Genomic DNA, 19,354 nt, shown 5'->3' on the forward strand with positions numbered 1-19,354 from the left:
GGGAAATGCAGATGGGGTTTCCAGAGGGATCTTCTACAGCTGGCACATCTGATGGCTGATAGCTTCTCTCAGGATGGCTCTTTCTGTTTCTCCTGATGCTGTAGATGCTGTAGAGAGGGGCATTTATGTTTGGATTTTTCAAGAGGGAGACAAAGGCAGGGTCTGGCCAAAGGGTAAGAATTTTTCTGCAACCTGTGCTTTCAGATTCCTGCAGTGGAGTGGAGGCATGTTTTATGGTAATGGGTTGTCAGGATTGTACAGGAGACGGAGACTCCTAGAGCATTGCACTGAGAGATCAATGTGTCAGCAATGAACTTCATAAAGTCCCTTTCCACACCTCAGCCCACAGATGGCACCAACACCATCTTTGTGGTCCTCTCAGGTTTTATTCCAGCTGATCTTTGGGAGCTGCAAACCCTCTGATGCCCAGTGCCCTGTCTTTGTGTCTTCATGCCAGAACAGAACACACGGTATTTGCAACGAGCATGAGCAGTCTCCTCTGCAGGCAGAGCTGCAGCACAGGACGATCTGCTGAGTGTCCATCTGTCCCTCCCTGGCCTTGCCTCCCCTGGCAGCAGCATGGTGCCATTCCTTCTGGCTTCTCCACCTGGCCGTGCTGCTGCTGTTCTTGTTTCCAGGCTGGCTGAGGATAGGGGTTTCACATGCACATGGAGTGAGCCCTTGGCGTGCTTGGGGGAAGGGGAATATGGGGACAGGCTGAAGGGGCTGGAGATGTGCATTTGAGCATGGATTCAGCAGTGCCCTGCTCCTTTTCAGATGAACATGTGAGTGTAATTATTCCACAGCTCATAGAAATGCCAGCGGAAGAGAGCAGCCTTTATGGACAGACTGGCTGTCCCCTCTGAAGGAACACTCTGCACTAAAGGCACAGTTCATTTGTCTCTGTGGAGCCACAAGGTTTCACTTGGAGTGCAGCAGGAATGACAGTATACAGAAAAGAAATCCAGAGAGCCCTGCTCTGCAGTTGGGTGAATTTGGAAAGGCAATGTGGATAATAATCTGATATGAGGAGTGAATTTTATTTGTGATTATCACGTTTCCCTTTCCTTATTATTATAGGTGTGGACTGACTACAACATTGCCTGCAGTAGAATATCCTACTCCCAGCGACACCCTCAGGCAGCATGAGTCACAACTCAAGAAAGGGACCTGCAAAATATATGATTAATGCTCCAAAATTGAATTAGTTCTCATCAGATAATTCTGTTGTACTTCCTTACTGCCTTTTTCCTCTGTGGTGAGGACCTCCTGCCTAAAACTAGCAAATGCCCAACAACAGCTCCATCACCGAGTTCCTCCTCCTGGCATTCACAGACATGCGGGAGCTGCAGCTCCTGCATTTTGCACTCTTCCTGAGCATCTACCTGGCTGCCCTCCTGGGCAACGGCCTCATCCTCACCGCCGTAGCCTGCGACCACCACCTCCACACCCCCATGTATTTCTTCCTCCTCAACCTTGCCCTCCTCGACCTGGGCTGCATCTCTACCACTGTCCCCAAAGCCATGGCCAATTCTCTGTGGGACACAAGGGCCATCTCCTATCAAGGATGTGCTGCCCAGGTCTTCCTCATTGTCTTCTTGTTTTCAGCAGAGTATTCCCTTCTCACCATCATGGCCTATGACCGCTACGTTGCCATCTGCAAGCCCCTGCACTACAGGACCCTCCTGGGTAGCAGCGCTTGTGCCCAGATGGCAGCAGCTGCCTGGGGCAGTGGCTTTCTCTATGCTCTGCTGCACACTACCAATACATTTTCTCTTTCTCTCTGCCAAGGCAATGCTGTGGACCAGTTCTTCTGTGAAATCCCCTCCATCCTCAAGCTCTCCTGCTCAGACTCCTACCTCAGGGAAATTGGGCTTCTCACATTTAGTGGTTTTCTCTTTCTGGGGTGTTTTGTTTTCATTCTTTTTTCCTATGTGCAGATTTTCAGGGCTGTGCTGAGGATCCCCTCTGAGCAGGGAAAGCACAAAACCTTTTCCACGTGCCTCCCTCACCTGGTCATAGTCTTCCTGTTTCTCAGCACAGGCACGTTTGCCTATCTGAAGCCCCCCTCCTTCTCCTTGACATCCCTGAACCTGGTGATGACTGTCCTGTACTCAGTGGTTCCTCCAGCTGTGAACCCCCTCATCTACAGCATGAGGAACCAGGAGCTCATGAATGCCATTAGGACAGTGATGTCATGGAGGGTTTTCAGGATGTGCTGTGGAAACTGACTGGACCTCTCCACAGCTAGAAACTGCTTATTTTCTTCTTCCTCACATGAATTAGAGTCTATGTAATGATAGAGCAAGCTGTCTTAACTTCTGGATGGATTTAATTTCTTTTGTTTTTCATTTCCCCTTGTGATACTGTTTTCCACAAAGAAATGCTGTTCTTCATCCCCTTGTACCAATATATCTTTTGTGACCCTGAGGCTTTGCATAAACAAGGAGCCAGACTCTCTGTGTATTTAAACAAAATAGATGAAGCCACAACTTCTTTGTCTGAGACCCACTCTCAATTGATCAGGAAGTAATGGAACCAGAAAACCCTTTCTGGCTGCAGCAGCTCAGGCCTGGCTGCCCTGGCCCTGGCGCAGCAGAAGATGCCTGAGAAACCCCAGGGATGGCACGGAGGGGCTGCAGGCCTCTGAGGATCTGCTGCTGAAGAGAGCAGGGGACACAGCAGGGGACACTGACCTCTGTATGCTTCTGCCTCGGGTGCTCCCCTCTGTGGCACTGAGCCCTCTGTGCCCCCAGGAGCTGCTGTGGCCTTCAGAGGGGCTGTGGCTGTGGTGGCAGTGCCCAGAGCCCTGCAGCAACCTGCGGAGGGCACTGTCTTGGGGTCACCCCAGCCTGGGCTGCTGTGCTGGGCTGGGCAGAGGGCAGGGATGTGGGCAGAGAGCAGGGAGCTGGGAGAATTGGGGGGAAGCTGGGAAAGGCTGGAATGGGTGTTTGGCCATTGCTCATATCTATGCCCACCAAGGGCACGTGAGATGTTGCTGTCCCTCACAGCCCTGCCTGTACTCTCTCCCTTCTCACACTGTGCTCTGTCATATCCAGCATTTTCCCATGCCTTTTCCCACAGGCTCCCACCCCATGTCCAGCTGGCATCACTGCAGGGCAGCCCTCCCCAGGGCCCAGGCATCTGCCTGCAGCTTCCACAGCTGCTGCTCTTGATGGCCTCCTGAGGCCTGCCTGCTCCTGGCCCATCACAGTGTTGTGAGGAGGTGACCTCAGCAGCAGCAGCCCAGCCATGGTGGACAGAGCTGTCCCCTGTCAGAGCTGCCCCCTGTGTCCCGTGGGGTTTGTGATGCACTCGATGACATCGCTGTGTCTGCCTGCCTGCCACCAGGCAGTCAGGTCACTGCAAGTAGGAATGGCAGCACAACCCACCTCCCAGCTGTGTCACTGGGACTTTCCTCCATGTGTCCCCTCTCCCCAGCTCCCAGCACTTCTGGGTTGGTTTCCTGATAGTTTGGGCGATATAAAATTCTAGAATCCCATCCACTTGCCTGTGAGTCTCCCAGTTATCTATATGTATGCAGTAACTGTGTATATACTTTTCCATTTACTTGCACATATATCTGCAGTTACAGCTGTAGCTATACAAATATATATTTCTATGCACACAGAAAGATGTGAACATACCCACCACCAGGAAAGGCAAATAATACAGTTATGATTGGAACAACTTTAGCCATCTGAAGCATTTCATGAAACATTTTCACTCTGGTTTCCTCTAACATGCAGGAGAGAGTGACATGCCATGGAAAAGATCCTCCTTGAAGCAATGTCAAGGTACATGCAAGACAAAGAGGTGATCCGAGAGAGCCAGCACGTTTTCATCAAGGGTAAATCGTGCCTGACCAATCTGGTGGCTTTCTACTATGGAGTGATTGCATCAGTTGAAAAAGGAAGATCGATCGATGTCATCTTCCTGGACTTCTGCAAGGCCTTTGACGTGATCGCACATGACATCCTGCTCTCCAAATCGGAGAGGTATGGATTTGATGGGTGCACCATTCAGTGGATAAGGAATTGGCTTAAACTCACACCCAGAGAATGGTGGTCAATGGCTCTGTGTCCGAGTGCAGGCTGGTGATGAGTGGTGTCCTCAGGGGTCTGTCCTGGGACCAGTACTGTTCAGTATCTTTATCTATGACATAGACAGTAGGACTGAGTGCACCCTCAGCAAATTTGCAGATGACACCAAACTGAGTGGTGCTGTTGATATGACAGAAGGAAGGGATGACATCCAAAGGGACTTGGACACACTTGAGAAGTGGGCCCATGTGAACCTAATGAGATTCAACACATCTAAGTGCAAGGTGCTGCACCTGGGCCGAGGCAATCCTGGGCACGAGTACAGGCTGGGAGAAGAACTCATTGAGAGTAGCCCTGCAGAGAAGGACTTGGGGGTTCTGTTAGATGAAAAGCTTGATGTGAGTCGGCAGTGTGTGCTTGTGGGCCAGAAGTCCAACTGTGTCCTGGGCTGTATCAAGAGATGAGCAGCCAGCAGGTGGAGGGAGGTGATTGTCCCCCTCTACTCTGTCCTTGTGAGGCCCAACTGTGTAATTGCACTTCTATTTGTCATTTCTTACCTATGTCAATCTTTTCTTGTATAGCTAACCCTTCGAAGGTGCACCTCATTGGAGGCAACTTGGATTTGGATTTGGCTCACTGTTGAGGACCGTGAGGTTTGTTTGTTAGCTTGGTAGGTGTTAGATGTTAACAACAAAAACAACAACAAAAACTGTGCCAGTGTGCAGACAGTTGAATGAGGAACAGAGGTGGGAATGGGTGCAAAGGAGCTGTAACAACAACCTGCAGAATACAGTGGAGAAGTCTGGTGTAAGGAAAACTGATGCAAGTCTCAGGTGGTTGATGAGAGAAGTTGTGGGGACGGGGAGGTGAGCAGCAAGGTTGTCCATACAGTCTAGGACTTCAAGGGACTGCTTTTCCACCCATACAGACCTCCTTAGGAGACACTTTGGATCTATGACAACTAGAGAATGATGCTATCCGTTCTTCTGAAAACTCTAAACTAATGGAAAATAATCTTAAATAAGGAAAATGCTCTTAGAAATCTGGTCAATGAATAATTTCTCTTTAAACTGCATTCTTGAAACCTCACTAATTAACTGTACAAGTCTGGAAGACTGGATGAAAATGGCTGAATTGTAATGAGCCCCATGCTGCATTTGGTGCTGAGTCCATAAACCTCAGGTAGTGGGAGGAGAATGATGTAACTGCAGGAGAAGTCAAAGTCAGAAGGAAACTTTGAAGTGTCTAGGAGTATTAATGGGCCCCAGTGAGGGTCATTACTGACAAAGCCTCCCCATGGACTTGTTAGAGCAGACAATTGGAGGCCATGATTGCAGGTAGGCAAAGGCACTGGGCAGGAGACTCTGATGCTGAGTAAAGGCCTTGGTTTGTTTGGTGAAGCAGAAAGGCCAAGTCCTGGCCCCCAGCCCCTGGGCAGGGAGGTCCTGTCCCTCACCCATGGCTCAGGGCTCTTCCTGGGGCAGTGGGATGTGGGGTATGTCATGCTGTTTTAAGGGCAACGCTATGACACCTGCTGGCCTCCCCACTGGGTTGCTGCCCTGCACTGTCCTATCCCTTCTTTTCCCTGCTGGCACCCGCCTTGCTTCTCCACATTGCTCTCACCCTGGCATTTCTGTACTTTCACTGCTGTCTGCCCACCCACCATGGCAGATCTTTGAAACACAATGGCATGGGTTGACCACTGACTCTGTAGGGGTGACCTATAGAACCACAGCACTACCCTTTCAGTTACATTTCCTCCTCCTCATGCCCACTTTTCACCTTCCAAGCAGCACTTCGTAGCAGTTTTGACACTATTCTGCTGTTTCTCAGCACCAGAGAAAGCTTTATCGTCAACAAACCACTTTTTTAGCAGATGTCCAGAGATGTCAGCCTTCTGGAGACCTATGGCCTGACCAGACAGAAGAACCTCACCATGATCTTCCAAACCATATACCTGCTGCTGCCCTTCCAGTTTCTCAGGTAGACGTAACCAAGTTGTGTGCCCATTGCCGTCCCACCATGTGCTCAGGCAGAAGGGATGTAAAAACCCACACCCAAGGCCTCTTCCTGCATGGGGCCTGTCAGGCTCTCAGACAGAGGGCATCTCATAATCAGTGTGCCAAGCAGGTGCCTTATCAGGGATGCTGGCAGGTGTGAGCTGAAAAGCACAGATGTTAGCCAGGAGGCAAGGGCTGACACAGCAACTGCTTCAGGAAGAGGTCACCTCACAGACCCTGTCCCCAGCCCTGTTACTGCTGCTCCAGAGTCAGAGGTGACCAGATGGTTCCAATGGATTTGAAGTTTCTGCGGCACAACAGACCTCCAAATAATATACCCACATAGCAAGCTGGTTACGGGCCTGGACCTGATTAAAATTTATCAATATTTTTTCTACCATTGCTTCAAATATGGAAACCATCTTCTAAAGAAATGCACTAATTTTCAGCATTTTTAGGCTTGTCTATGAATTCTCATCCAAATTTGAACATGCACATGCATCCAAACATGGGAAAATGTGTGCAAATTTGCACACATTCCTTCCCAAAACTTTGAATAGTGAAACCGTATTCCCAGGACATGCGTGTATTGGCACATTGCACATCTCCACCTCAGATCTAAATGGAGCAGAGAGCAATGAATCTTAGAGGGGTTGGATAGGTCCTGCCTTTAGCTCTTTGCTGTCGATCCATGGCCATACCTGCTAGGACTTCCCTTTCGTCCGTCCTCTTTATGAGCTGGCTAAATCTTTATGGGGTGTACAGTTGCATAGCACCATGGCTCTCCATGTGCCAGACTCCATGCAATACCCAGAAACCCAGAGCACAGCCTTAGAAAGAGGCCCAGAGCACAACTGAGGAAGGCAAATGTGACTCCTATCTTGCACAAAGGCAAGACGGAGGCAGGGAACGAGAGGCCAGACAGCCTTTCCTCAGATTGTGGGAAGGTGATGGAGCAGCTAATCCTGAAAAACATTTCCTAGCACATGGGGGAATAACAAAGTGATCAGGAGTGATCGGCATGGATTCATCAAGTATTTGTTGAGACTTAACTACTGGATAACCTTCTCCAATGAAAAGACTGCCTTGGTAAATGAGGGGAGAGCAGGGGATGCTGTCTGCCTTGTCTTCAGAAAGGCTTTTCATGTCTCCCATAAGGTCCTGATAGAGAAGCTGATCAAGTCTGGTCAGAATGAGGAGGCAGTGAGGTGGACTGGAAAGTTCCTGCACAGCTGGGCTCATAGTCCTGTGACATGTAGTCTAATTGGAGGTCAGTCACAAGCAGGACACTGTGAGGGCAATATTGGGTCCTATCCTATCCACAGAATCACAAAATCACAGAATTTCTAGGTTGGAAGAGACCTCAAGATCATCGAGTCCAATCTCTGACCTAACACAAACAGTCCCCACTAAACCATATCCCTAAGTTCTACATCTAAACGTCTTTTAAAGACTTCCAGGGATGGTGACTCCACCACTTCCCTGGGCAGCCTATTGCAATGTCTAACAACCCTTTTGGTAAAGAAGTTCTTCCTAACATCCAGCCTAAAACTCCCCTGCCGCAACTTAAGCCCATTCCCCCTCGTCCTGTCACCAGGCACGTGGGAGAACAGGCTATCCCCCACCTCGTTACAGCCTCCTTTAAGGTATCTGTAGAGAGCGATAAGGTCGCTCCTGAGCCTCCTTTTCTCCAGGCTGAACAAGCCCAGCTCCTTCAGCCGCTCCTCGTAGGACTTGTTCTCCATGCCCCTCACCAGCTTCGTTAAATCCAACTGGTCATCCCCCATGGCTCTGTACAGGGGCCAACAAAAGTACAAGAGGAAATGGCCTCAAGTTGTACCAGAGGAGATTTAAGCTGGATATTGGGGAAAATGTCTTCCCTGAAAGAGTTGTGATGCATTGGAACAGGCTGCCCAGGGATGTGGTGGAGTGGTCATCCCTGGAGGTATTCCCAAAACATGTAGATGTGGTTCTTAGGGACATAATTTAGTGATAGATGTGGCAGTGTTAGGTTAACGGACTTGATTTGTGAGGTCTTTTCCAATCTACATGGCTCTATGGTTCTATGCTTCTATGAGTCTAACAAAAGTCACAATCGTTGGAAGGCAGCCACTGCAGTCTGGGAACTCGAGTCTGTGGCCTGTACAAGACCACAGGTTCTGCAAGGGATTCCTGTGGGCTGGCACCACACATCCTGGAAGACTTGCCAGTGGATTGCTGGAGTTCACTACTCTTGAAATGGCCATTGAAACCTGAAGATATTTGTGTTGGGTCACATGTAATAAACTCAGGTGGAAAGACTCAAGAGCAGGTGACTTTGAGAGGCTGTGGCAGAACTCAGCAGCTTGCCCCAGTGTGGGAATATGTCCCCTTCTAACTAGGGGAATTAAAAGGGATTAAGATGACCAGACTCATCAGGTCAATCCGCACAGTAAGAGAAAGTAACAGTTACTGTGCTGTAGCTGCAGCAGGCAATAGGCCTTGGACTGAGCCTCAGAAGACTCAAGCAGATCTAATCCAGTTCATCCATGAACTAAGACAAACACTGTGAGCAGAGTGAAGGACACTTCGAGCACAGGAGGTGGGCGACCGGCATGGCTGAGCAAGAACCTGCTGCTTAAACTGAGGGAAAAGAGGGAAATGTACAGAAGTGGAAGCAGGGTTGTATAGCCTGGGAGGAATACAGGGGTGTCATCTGGAGGTGTAGAGATGGGATCAGGAAAGCCAAGGCACAGATGGAGCTGAACTTGGCAAGGGACATGAAGAATAACAAGAAGGGGTTCTATGGATACATAGGCAGGAGACAGCCCAAGGAGAGTGTTCCCCCTCTGATAAACGAGATGGGAGAACTGGCTTCCTCAGACAGGAAAAAAGCTGAGGTACTCAATAAGTGCTTTGCCTCAGTCTTCACTCGTGGTCAAGTTTCCTGTGTCTGTCAGGACCCTGAAACTCGAGGAGAGGGTGGGAGGAGCGGATTCTGTCCCACTGTGACAGTGGAACAAGCCCGGGACTGCCTAATGAAACTGGATGTGTACAAGTCCATGGGGCCAGAGGGTGTACATCTCAGGGTGCTGAGAGAGATGGCTGATGTGGTTGCTGAGCCGCTCTCCATCACATTCGAAAAATCATGGCTGTTGGGTGAAGCCCCCAGTGACTGGAAAAAGGGAAACATGACTCCCATTTTTAAGAAAGGGAAAACGGAAGAGTTGGGGAACTACAGGCTGGTGATCCTCACCTCTGTGCCTGATATGATCACGGAGCAGTCCCTCCTGGAACACATCTGAAGGCATGCATGAGATAAAGAGGTGATTCGAGACAGCCAGTATGGCTTCACCAAAGGCAGATCTTGCCTAACCAATCTGGTGGCCTTCTATGATGGAGTGATGGCACCAGTGGACAAAGGAAGGGCTACGAATATCATCTACCTGGACTTGAGCAAAGCTTGAGGGAATGTGGTCCCTCACCACATTTTTCTCTCTAAATTGGAGAGGTATAGATTTGAAGGACGGATTGTTAGGTGGATCAAGAATTGGTTGGCTGGTCGCAGCCAAAGTGTTGTAGTCAGTAGTTGTATGTCTGGGTGGAGGCTGGTCACAAGTGGTGTCCCTCAGGGGTTGGTCTTGGAGCTGGTGCTCTTCAACATCTTTATCAATGACATGGGTTATGGAATCGAGTGCATCCTCAGCAAGTTTGGAGATGACACCAAGCTGAGCGGTGCAGTTGATACAATAGAGGGAAGGGATGCCATCCAGAAGGACATGGACAGACTGGACTACTGGGCCCATGAGAACCTAATGAGGCTCAACAAGGCCAAGTGCAAGGTGTTGCACTTGGACGTGGGCAATCCCAGGTCTTTATATAGACTGGGCAAAGAAGAATTTGAGAGCAGCCCTGTGGAGAAGGACTTTGGGGTCCTGCTGGGCGAGAAGCTGCACATGAGCCATCAGCATGCGCTTGTTGCCTGGAAGGCCAGCTGTGTCCTGGGCTGCATTAAAAAGGAGTGGCCAGGAGGGAGAGGGCTGTGACTGTCCCCCTCTATTCTGTTCTTGTGAGACCCCACCTGGAATACTGTGTACAGGCCTGAAGCCCCCAGCACAAGAAGGATGTGGAGCTCTTGGAACGGATCCAGAGGAGGGCCACTCAGATGATCAGAGGGCTAAAGCATCTCCCCTATGCAGAAAGGTTGAAGGAAGTGGTCTTGTTTAGCTTGGAGAAGAGAAGGCTCTGCCGAGACCTCATTGTGGCCTTCCAGTACGTGAAGGGAGTGTATAAACAGGACGGGGAAATGCCTGTTCATATGTGTTGGTAGTGATAGGAAAAGGGGGGATGGTTTTAAAGTAAGACAGGGAAGATTTCGACTAGAAATTAGGAGAGCTTTTTTCCCTCAGAGGGTGGTGAGGCACTGGAACATGTTGCCCAGAGAGGTTGTGGATGCCCCATCCCTGGAGGCATTCAAGGCCACCTGGATGCAGCTCTGGGCATCCTGCTCTAGTGGTTGGCCCAGAGCAGGGGGATTGAAAGTAGATGATCTTGAAGGTCCTTTTCAACCCAGGAAATTCCATGATTCCATAATGTTTTTCCTCCCAGAGCGAGATCCCAAAGAGGCACCATTTCCCAGGGAAACCTGGCCCTGCATTGTCCCCCAGAGCAAAGAAGGCATGCCTAGAGAAGCCCCAGGGATAAGGGCATCCCTAGCATCAGGACCCAGGAGTCCTGGCTGCTACATTGTCCCGTGAACTCAGAGGGACACTCAGGCAGGGCTCTCACAGCAGCCACCAGCCTTCTCCAGCCTCCCCCCAAAGCCCATGACTTGCAGCTTTGGACAGCTGACAGCCCCTGTGACACATCTTGCGAAGGGGATCCTGACACCCTTACCTTTGGGGGAGAGCTGCAGGAGCACTGGGAACAGGGAAGTCAGGACAGTGGTGATGGTCACCCTCCAGCAGCCCTCCATCTAGCTTGCTGCTGGCCCTCAGCTCAGGACAAGGGATGCCCGCCCTGGCTCCTCAACCACAGATCCTCTGCAAGGTGCCCCTGCTCCTCCACCCGTCAGCGAGGGTCGCCCAGTGCAAGCTTGCTGCCTGCTGACCCCACTCCTGGCCACACAAGGACAGCGCTGGGGAGCACCCAAGCAGTGCCCAGCAGGGACCAGGCCTTGCAGGGAAGTGTCGGCACTGCCGCTGCTCCAGTGACGATATCCTGGTGATGCAGTGCACCCCCTGTGACATCAGCCTGTGACATTTGAAGGCCTGTGAGGTCAGCAGCATGGAGATGGCACAGCTCAGGAAAGACATGAGAGATTTCCCTTCTTGTCCTGAGAAACAGCCACTTCCCTTCTACCCAGTTCTTTTTGGTATCAGGAACAGATCAGGGCATCTCCAAATGGTGGTAAAGGCCATGGAGTAAAGGAAGTTGAGCCTTGGAGAAATCACTACTGCCCCCTTATACCAACATGCTTCTGCTGTTGGGAGCCCTCCCACAGTGGTTGGGTTTGAGGCTTGTCCTGGGGCCTGGATTTTTCAAAAGATGGGAGCAAAGGCACCTGGGATGGAACAGCCCCTCGGTGTGCCTGAACTCTTCACTGCATGTAACTCACTTCTGAAAGAAGGATGTGTTTTACAGAGTGAATTGGAGTACATGCCAGGGCCTCAGCACCATCCCCCAGTCTGCCATGCAGGAGGCAGAGGTGGTACACGAGGCAAGGGCAGACGTACCCTCAACATGTCATGATGAGAGAGAGGAGTAGGGAAGTGCTGCAGACAAAAAGGGGAGTGGGGAGAATGGTCTAGGACGGATGCCATGCTCCCCAGTAGGCTGCCACAGCCTCCCCATGGCCCACGGCTTTGGACCTTCAGAGGAGGTGGAGACCACAGAAGGGGCTGAGGTGGGGGGGGGCAGCCTGCCCCTTGCAGCTTGGCTGCCAGATCTGCCTGCAGGAGACCACTTGTGTCTGTGTCCACAATGGAGGAGGAACCCATCCTGATTTAGGATCTAAACTCTCTCATTTCAGGAGACCTGTGGCACGCTGAAGGCAGGACTACAGCCCCTGACTGTACTGCACACAGATGTACCTGGTCCCGTGTCAGCTGGACCATGTCAAGTGGGCTGCAGGGAAACATAAGGCTGAGCCTGTGCAGCTCATCTCTTTCCATGTGCTGAAAAGCAGCTGGACTACATCATGCCTTGTGCAAGAGGAGTGTCAAGACACAGGTTTTCCTGTTTGCAAGTGCCAGATCCTGGTGAACATCACCTAGGTTGGCCCATCTGACACCTGTGCACAGAAGCTCTCTGCAAGAACCCACAGAAAACATGGGGAATGTTTGAACCCAGCAGTGTCCCTTTCCTGTGGTTGGCAGAGTGAATAAATTCCCTCACAGTGACATGGAGTCATTGAACTCAACTTACTCCAATGCTTTCCACAAGACTTTGCCCACTTCTTCAGCCTGGCTGCAGACATTTACCTCCTGCCATGCTGTCACCCTGACTGGCTTTTGTCCCTAAACCATAAGGGCTCCCCCAGTCTGCTGCCCAATACATAGAAGAGATCCATGCATCCGGACAGATTCTTCACATGGAGCAAACTCTCGTTGATCATGCCCAATTGTCTCTTCTGAAGAAGCTGCACCCATTCAGCATGATCACACTGTGCCCCTGACTGTCTCTCCTCTGACTTTCACCCATAAGGGCTTCCCCAGCATTCTGCCAATTCCATGGACAGGACAAAGGAAGGTGAATCTTATACAGATTTTATTAACTTTATTTTTCTTTTATGAGAGGTGATTTTGCTGCCAAGAATTGTGTGTGCCAAGTGAGGGAAGGAACCCCAGGGATCCCTTCAGGCTGTTTGCCAGCAGGTTCCCCTGCAGCCCCAGGGCCATGTGCAGGGAACCTGGTGGGGGGCAGAGCAAGGGAGGCCTTGGGCTGGGCCTCTGCTGCTGAGCTGGGCCGGGCTCCTGGGCCCAAGGGGAGCTCCTGGCAAGCAGGCAGCGCTGCAGAGAGACAGCTCTGCCCAGAAGCAGCTCCTCTGCACAGCGCAGCAGGGCTGGGGGCTCTGACTGCAGGTGGCAGTGGGAGAGGAGAGAAAGGAGAAAGAAATTATGGGCTGAGTGGAATATGTGTATGCTGAGAGCTCAGAAGAGGAGAGATCTTCATAGCACATAACACGGTAAATCTCTTTCTGCAGTGCAATTCACAGGAGTATCATGGAGGGTTTTCCAATAGCCAGAACTTCCCACAGATCACGCCGGATACACTTGTTTTTCCTTTAGTGTGGAGAAACACAATCACCAGAGGAGGGGTTCCCTGCAGGGTCAATGTCCAAGTCCCAACGGCTCCCATTTTGCAGGCCATCTGCGGGCTGTGAAGCCGGGGGTGCAGGCAGGGGTGTCCAGGGCTGTGGTGCAGAGCAGGGTCCCTGCTGTGCCCCAGGGGCTGTGTGCCGGGGCAGGGCCTCTGCCGCCTGCCAGGCTCAGCACTCAGCCTGCCCAGGGAGCTGCCCATGGCGCTGTGGGGAGAAGCTGCGGGTGGAAGGAGCCCTTCCAGTAGGGCAGGGTCCTGCTGCTGGTGGGAGGCTGCTGCCTGGTGCAGCCTGCTCACAGCTCCACAGAATACCAAGAGAATTTCACTCTCATCTTTCTTTAGCCTCTCCTTTCAGTTTCTGTTTTAGGTTCAGTAGAAACAGAAATATATGATGTTATTTTCTAGAAAAGCCTGACAGTCCTAAGGCATCCTAAGGAGGTTACAAGGACCCCCAGTAAATCCCTATCCAGAAATCTCCACCACCCCTTGCACAGTGTCAGCAGGGTCTGTGTGACCTGGCTCTAGGACGTGCCCCCAGTGAGCTGCCCCTGGGCAGAGCCCTGCTGCCAGGAGGTGTCTGCAGGGCAGAGCTGAGCACCCAGCGGGTGGGATGGGGGCTGTGAGCTGCAGGCAGGACGCGTGGGGACAGAGACCCAGCTGCAGGTTGGGACAGCTGCAGACAACAGAGCCATGGGCAGGGAATGGCAGGACAGTGTTAGCAGAGTAGTCTGGTACCTCTCTGTCTGCCCTCTAGCTCATAGGATTCAGGACGTGACTCATAACCTCAGTACCAGGAGCTCACTCACAGCAGGCCCTTCTGAGTTCCTGTTGGTGCCTCGCCTTGCCTCCCCTGGCAGAAGCCCTGTGCTATTCCGCTCTCTTCTTAGACCTGCAGCTGCTGTTCTTGCTTTATGGCTCCCTGCAATTGGGGAGATGGGGCTTTCAGCTGCAGCTCATGCACTGACCCTCTGGGTCCCACCACGCAGATGTGTCCATAGCAGGAAGGTGCCCAGAGTTCCCCTTCTAACCTATGGGGCTCTCGGCATTGCAGTCTGTGGGGCATGGACAAAGCTGTATCACCTTCCAGGGACTTTCTGAGGCCACAATCATTGGGCAGCCCAATGTAGGTAACTCGACTGAGCCCTGGAGTTTGGCTGAGACCAGGGTAGATGGACAGACTGGCTATCCTCATTGCACTAAGGACATTAACTTTACCTTCCGGGACTCACAAAAGCTCACCTGGTATTTCTTACAAGTGCCAGGGTTTTCTACCCTCTAAAAATGCTCCTGAGTGTGATGCAGATAGAACAAAGTAAATCACAAGTACATCAGTAAAGAGTGTTGAGAGTGGTAATGCTGTGAAGTCCAATACATCAGAGGTAGATTTAATCAGCGATCACTCCTGGTTTCTTTTCATGTAGAGCTGTAGGACAGGTCTGAATCCTCCAGCACACACAGCAGAGACCGCTGCTCCCAGGGGCACATTCCTCCAACACCAACCAGACCTCAGGCAAGGGAGCAAAAGAAACGCCTCAGAAAGGGGAAAGTCACTGTAGGGGTGTTTGGATGGGAAGAGAATTAGGTTTTCTCTCCTAATGATCACTATCTTTTCTTCCTTGGGTATTCCCCTTTGTCCAGGAGGATCAGATGTCCAACAGCAGCTCCATCACAGAGTTCCTCCTCCTGGCATTCACAGACACACGGGAGCTGCAGCTCCTGCACTTTGGGCTCTTCCTGGGCATCTACCTGGCTGCCCTCCTGGGCAACGGCCTCATCCTCACCGCCGTAGCCTGCGACCACCGCCTCCACACCCCCATGTACTTCTTCCTCCTCAACCTCTCCGTGATTGACCTGGGCTCCATTTCTACCACTGTCCCCAAAGCCATGGCCAATTCCCTCTGGGATACCAGGGCCATTTCCTATGCAGGGTGTGCTGCTCAGGTCTTCTTTTTTGTTTTCTTGATTGGAGCAGAGTATTTCCTTCTCACCATCATGTCCTATGACCGCTACGTTGCCATCTGCAAGCCCCTGCACTATGGGAGCCTCCTGGGCAGCAGAGCTTGTGCCCAGATGGCAGCAGCTGCCTGGGGCAGTGGGGTTCTCTATGGTCTGCTGCACACTGCCAATACATTTTCACTGCCCCTCTGCCAAGGCAATGCTGTGAAACAGTTCTTCTGTGAAATCCCCCAGATCCTCAAGCTCTCCTGTTCACACTCCTACCTCAGGGAAATTGGGCTTCTCTCAGTTAGTTGTTTTCTGTTCTGGGGGTGTTTTGCTTTCATTCTTTTCTCCTATGTACAAATTTTCATGGCTGTGCTGAGGATGCCCTCTGAGCAGGGACGGCACAAACTCTTCTCCACCTGCCTCCCTCACCTGGCTGTGGTCTTTCTGTTTCTCAGCACTGCCATGTTTGCCTATCTGAAGCCCCCTTCCATCTCCTCCCCATCCCTGAACCTGGTGATGGCTTTCCTGTACTCGGTGATACCCCCAGCAATGAACCCCCTCATCTACAGCATGAGGAACCAGGAGCTCAAGAATGGCATTAGGAAAGTGATGTCATGGATGTTTTTCAGGATATGCTGAGGAAACTCATTGTGCCTTTCTGCAGCTATAAACTGCTTCTTTCCTTCTTCAGATGAATTACAGTTTATGTAAAGACATATAAAGCCTTTCTTAACTTCTGGAGGGATTTGTTTGGTTTTGTTTTTCTATTTCCCTGTGTGATAATGTTTTCTTCAAAGAAATGCTGTTTTTCATCCTGTTGTACTCAATTACCAACATATAAGAGACTCATGAAAAGGACCCTAAAGGTCATGTAATTTCAGCCCCTCTGTTCTGGGCAGGGTTGCCAAGCACTAAAGTAGGCTGCGTGGAGCTACATCCAGCCTGATGGATATCTTGTGTGACCCTGAGGCTTTGCATAAATAAGGAGCCAGAGCCTTTGTGTATTTAAACAAAATAAATGAAACCAAAACAACTTCTTTGTCTGAGACCCACTCTCAGCTGATCAGGAAGTAATGGGAATAGCAAACACCCTTCTGGCTGCAGCAGCTCGGGTCAGGCTGCCCTGGCCCTGGGGCAGTGGGAGATGCTTGAGGACCTCCAGGGATGGCACGGAGGGGCGGCAAGCCTCTGAGGATCTTCTGCAGAAGAGAGCAGGGGGCACAGCAGGGGACACTGACCTCTGTATGCTTGTGCCATGGATGTCCGCATCTGTGGGGCTGAGCCCTCTGTGCCCCCAGGAGCTGCTGTGGCCTTCAGAGGGGCTGCGGCTGTGGTGGCAGTGCCCAGAGCCGTGCAGCAGCTTATAGTGGGCACTGCCATGGGGCTAGTGCCGCTGGGCTGGGCAAAAGGCAGGGAGGTGAGCAGAGGGCAGGGAGGTCAAGAGCTGGAACTCAAAACCTGCCTCAGGGGAATGGCCAGCCATGCCGGTCTTGGTCCTGGCCCATAGCCCTGCAGACCTGGAGCTGGGCTGTCTGCAGATGCCCCCATGGGACGTGGCTGGGTCAGGGCAGAGCCGTGGGCTGGAGGAGGCTGCAAAGGAAGGAGGGCCATGGCAGGAGGGGACCCTGAGGATGCCATTAGGATTGTAATGCGGGGAGCTCGACCAAGCCCTGAATGTGCACTGCCACTGAATGTGGCTGTAGCAGAGGGGACCCCCAGCCAGCCCCTCGATGGGGCTCTGCCAGCCCCTCGCCGTCCCCTCTGCAGTGACGTCATTGCTGCCCAGGGGGCTCTCTGATGCGCGGGATGATGTCACAGTGCCTGCCGGCCAGCCCTTCTGAGGGCCAATCAGGCTGCTGCAGTGGCAGTGACCTCACTCCAGCCCCCTCCCCACGGCCTGCCTCTCCCCTTCCCTCTCCCCTGTCTGGACCCCGGGGACAAAAGTCGGTGTTATGCAGCAGCTTTGCAGTGCTGGCCTCCGTGGTGGTTTTGCCAGGGAGGACATCTGCCCATGTGCCAAAAGGACCTACTACCACCAAGATGCATTTGGTGCTTTGAGCTGTCACTGGCAGAGGTCTTGCAAAGTCTTTCTGCAGTTGTGCCCAGGGACCTTCACTCCATTGGTCCTGGACTGGGGCTTTCACTTCAGCTGAACCGGTGTTGGTTGTGGCACAAGCAAGACGCCTCTTACAGCTGCTCTCTGCATCCTCCTTCATGGGAGGGCACCACTCCGTGTCCTTCTCTCTGCTCACAGTGTTTGTCTTAGCTCATGGATGAACCAGATTTGATCTGCTTGAGTCTTCTGAGGCCCAATCCGAGGCCTATTGACTGCTGCACCTATAGCACAATAACTATTACTTCCCCTTACTACGCTGATTGACCTGATGAGTCTGTTCATATTAATGCCTTCTAATTTCCCTAGTTGGAAGAGGGCATATTTCTAGACTGGGACAAGCTGCTGGGCTCTGCCACAGCCACTCACAGTCACCTGCTCTAGAGTCTTTCAGCCTCAGTTTGTCAAATGTAACTCAACACGAGTTTCTCAGGGTCTCAATTGCCATTTCAAGTGTAGTTAACTCCAGCAATACACTGCCAAGTGTGCCAGGATGCATGGTGCATTCCCACATGTGGTGTAAATGCCTGAAGTAACTAGGAAAATAAAACTAACATTCACGTTTTTAACGGAAAGGTACAGCATTGAAGAGGCTTTCAGGGTAGGGCATAACTGCATTACCTGAGCATTCCCTAGGCTCCCAACCTTAGATGCTACCGCGCTGGGGAAACTTGGTGTGCTAGCTCTAAGGAACACCATGGAGCGTGGAGTGGAGTGGAGTGGAGACACCACGGTTAGGCTCTGTAATCAGGTGGGGCCTCAATTGTTCTTGTGCACAAAGCTGCACTTTTGCCACCCTAAGCCAAAGATCTGTCATGTTTTGACAAATGCTGTACCCTAGTGTACTTTTTGCTCATTATAATATCATTATAATACCAAAACACACCTCCATCCCAAAAGCTACCCGCCTCCAAGGTGCGACCACCCCTCACTGAGCATGCGCTCTGAATTCCTCGGAGCCTATTACTTTAAACGGAGACGGGAAAGCTTTACACCAACCATAACTAAGATATGCTTGACTAGAGCCACTCAAGCTCCACCTAAAAGATAGAAAATAATATAAATTGGCCCAAGAGAGAGGGGATGTTAGGGAAGATACCATCGTCAGGGGAGATACCATCCCGAGGACATACAACATCCTTAGGACCTCCTGACTCCTGGGATCAGTCGACGGGCTGAGCCTCTCTTCCCCCCCCATTGGGACGCCTTTGGGTGAGATCTGAATATTTGCTTATAAATCTCTATAGAGTCTTTGATCCTTTTAACGCATTTATTTCTAGGCTGCGCACCTAAAACACCTACAACACCTGTAACACCTGTAACACTTATAACATCTATAACATCTGTAACATCTATAACATCTGTAACACCTACAACACCTGTATAACATCTGTAACACCTGTAACACCTGTGTATTTCATGTATACTAGCTTGCTTTTGCAGATAGTCACTATCACCGGCAATCCAAAAGAACCTGATTACCTGTTGCTGTAATAAACCATACTTGATTGCACTGTGGTAGCTCTCATTAATGCAACTAGGGTAAGGGTGGTTATCTGTGATAGTTCAGTGTTCTGAATCTAACCAGACCCCCAGACGGTTAATGCATTGTTGGTGAATGTCTGAACGGACCCCCAGGTGGTTAATACGTTTTTGGTGAATGTCTGAGCGGACCCCCAGGCGGTTATTACGTTTTTGGTGAATGTCCGAACGGACCCCCAGTTTTGGTGAATGTCCGACTGGTTCAGTACTCTGAATCCAACTGGGCCCGTAACGGTTAATCAGCTACACCCCTTTAACGCGACAGTAAAATTGGCGTAGTCGGCAGGATTACTATGGATAAACTACTGCAAAAATATAAATGTGCCCCTTCCCAGGCAGGGAAGGAGTTTTCCCAAAAGTTTTGGACAGATGAGGAGAAAGTGGTAGAGTACATTAAGCAGTGTCAGGCTTCA

General features: G+C 51.2%; 1 protein-coding gene across 1 annotated transcript; it reads left to right on the forward strand.

Moving 5' to 3' along the window:
• The first annotated feature begins 14,492 nt into the window (after window positions 1-14,492).
• Window positions 14,493-15,925, forward strand: LOC119715057 (olfactory receptor 14C36-like). Its single transcript, XM_038172222.2, has one exon. The coding sequence runs from the start codon at window positions 14,990-14,992 to the stop codon at window positions 15,923-15,925; it is 936 nt and encodes a 311-aa protein (XP_038028150.1). The 5' UTR covers window positions 14,493-14,989.
• The last annotated feature ends 3,429 nt before the right edge of the window (window positions 15,926-19,354 follow it).

This window comes from Anas platyrhynchos, chromosome 30 (genome assembly GCF_047663525.1).
Source record: "Anas platyrhynchos isolate ZD024472 breed Pekin duck chromosome 30, IASCAAS_PekinDuck_T2T, whole genome shotgun sequence".
Taxonomy (NCBI): Eukaryota; Metazoa; Chordata; class Aves; order Anseriformes; family Anatidae; genus Anas; species Anas platyrhynchos.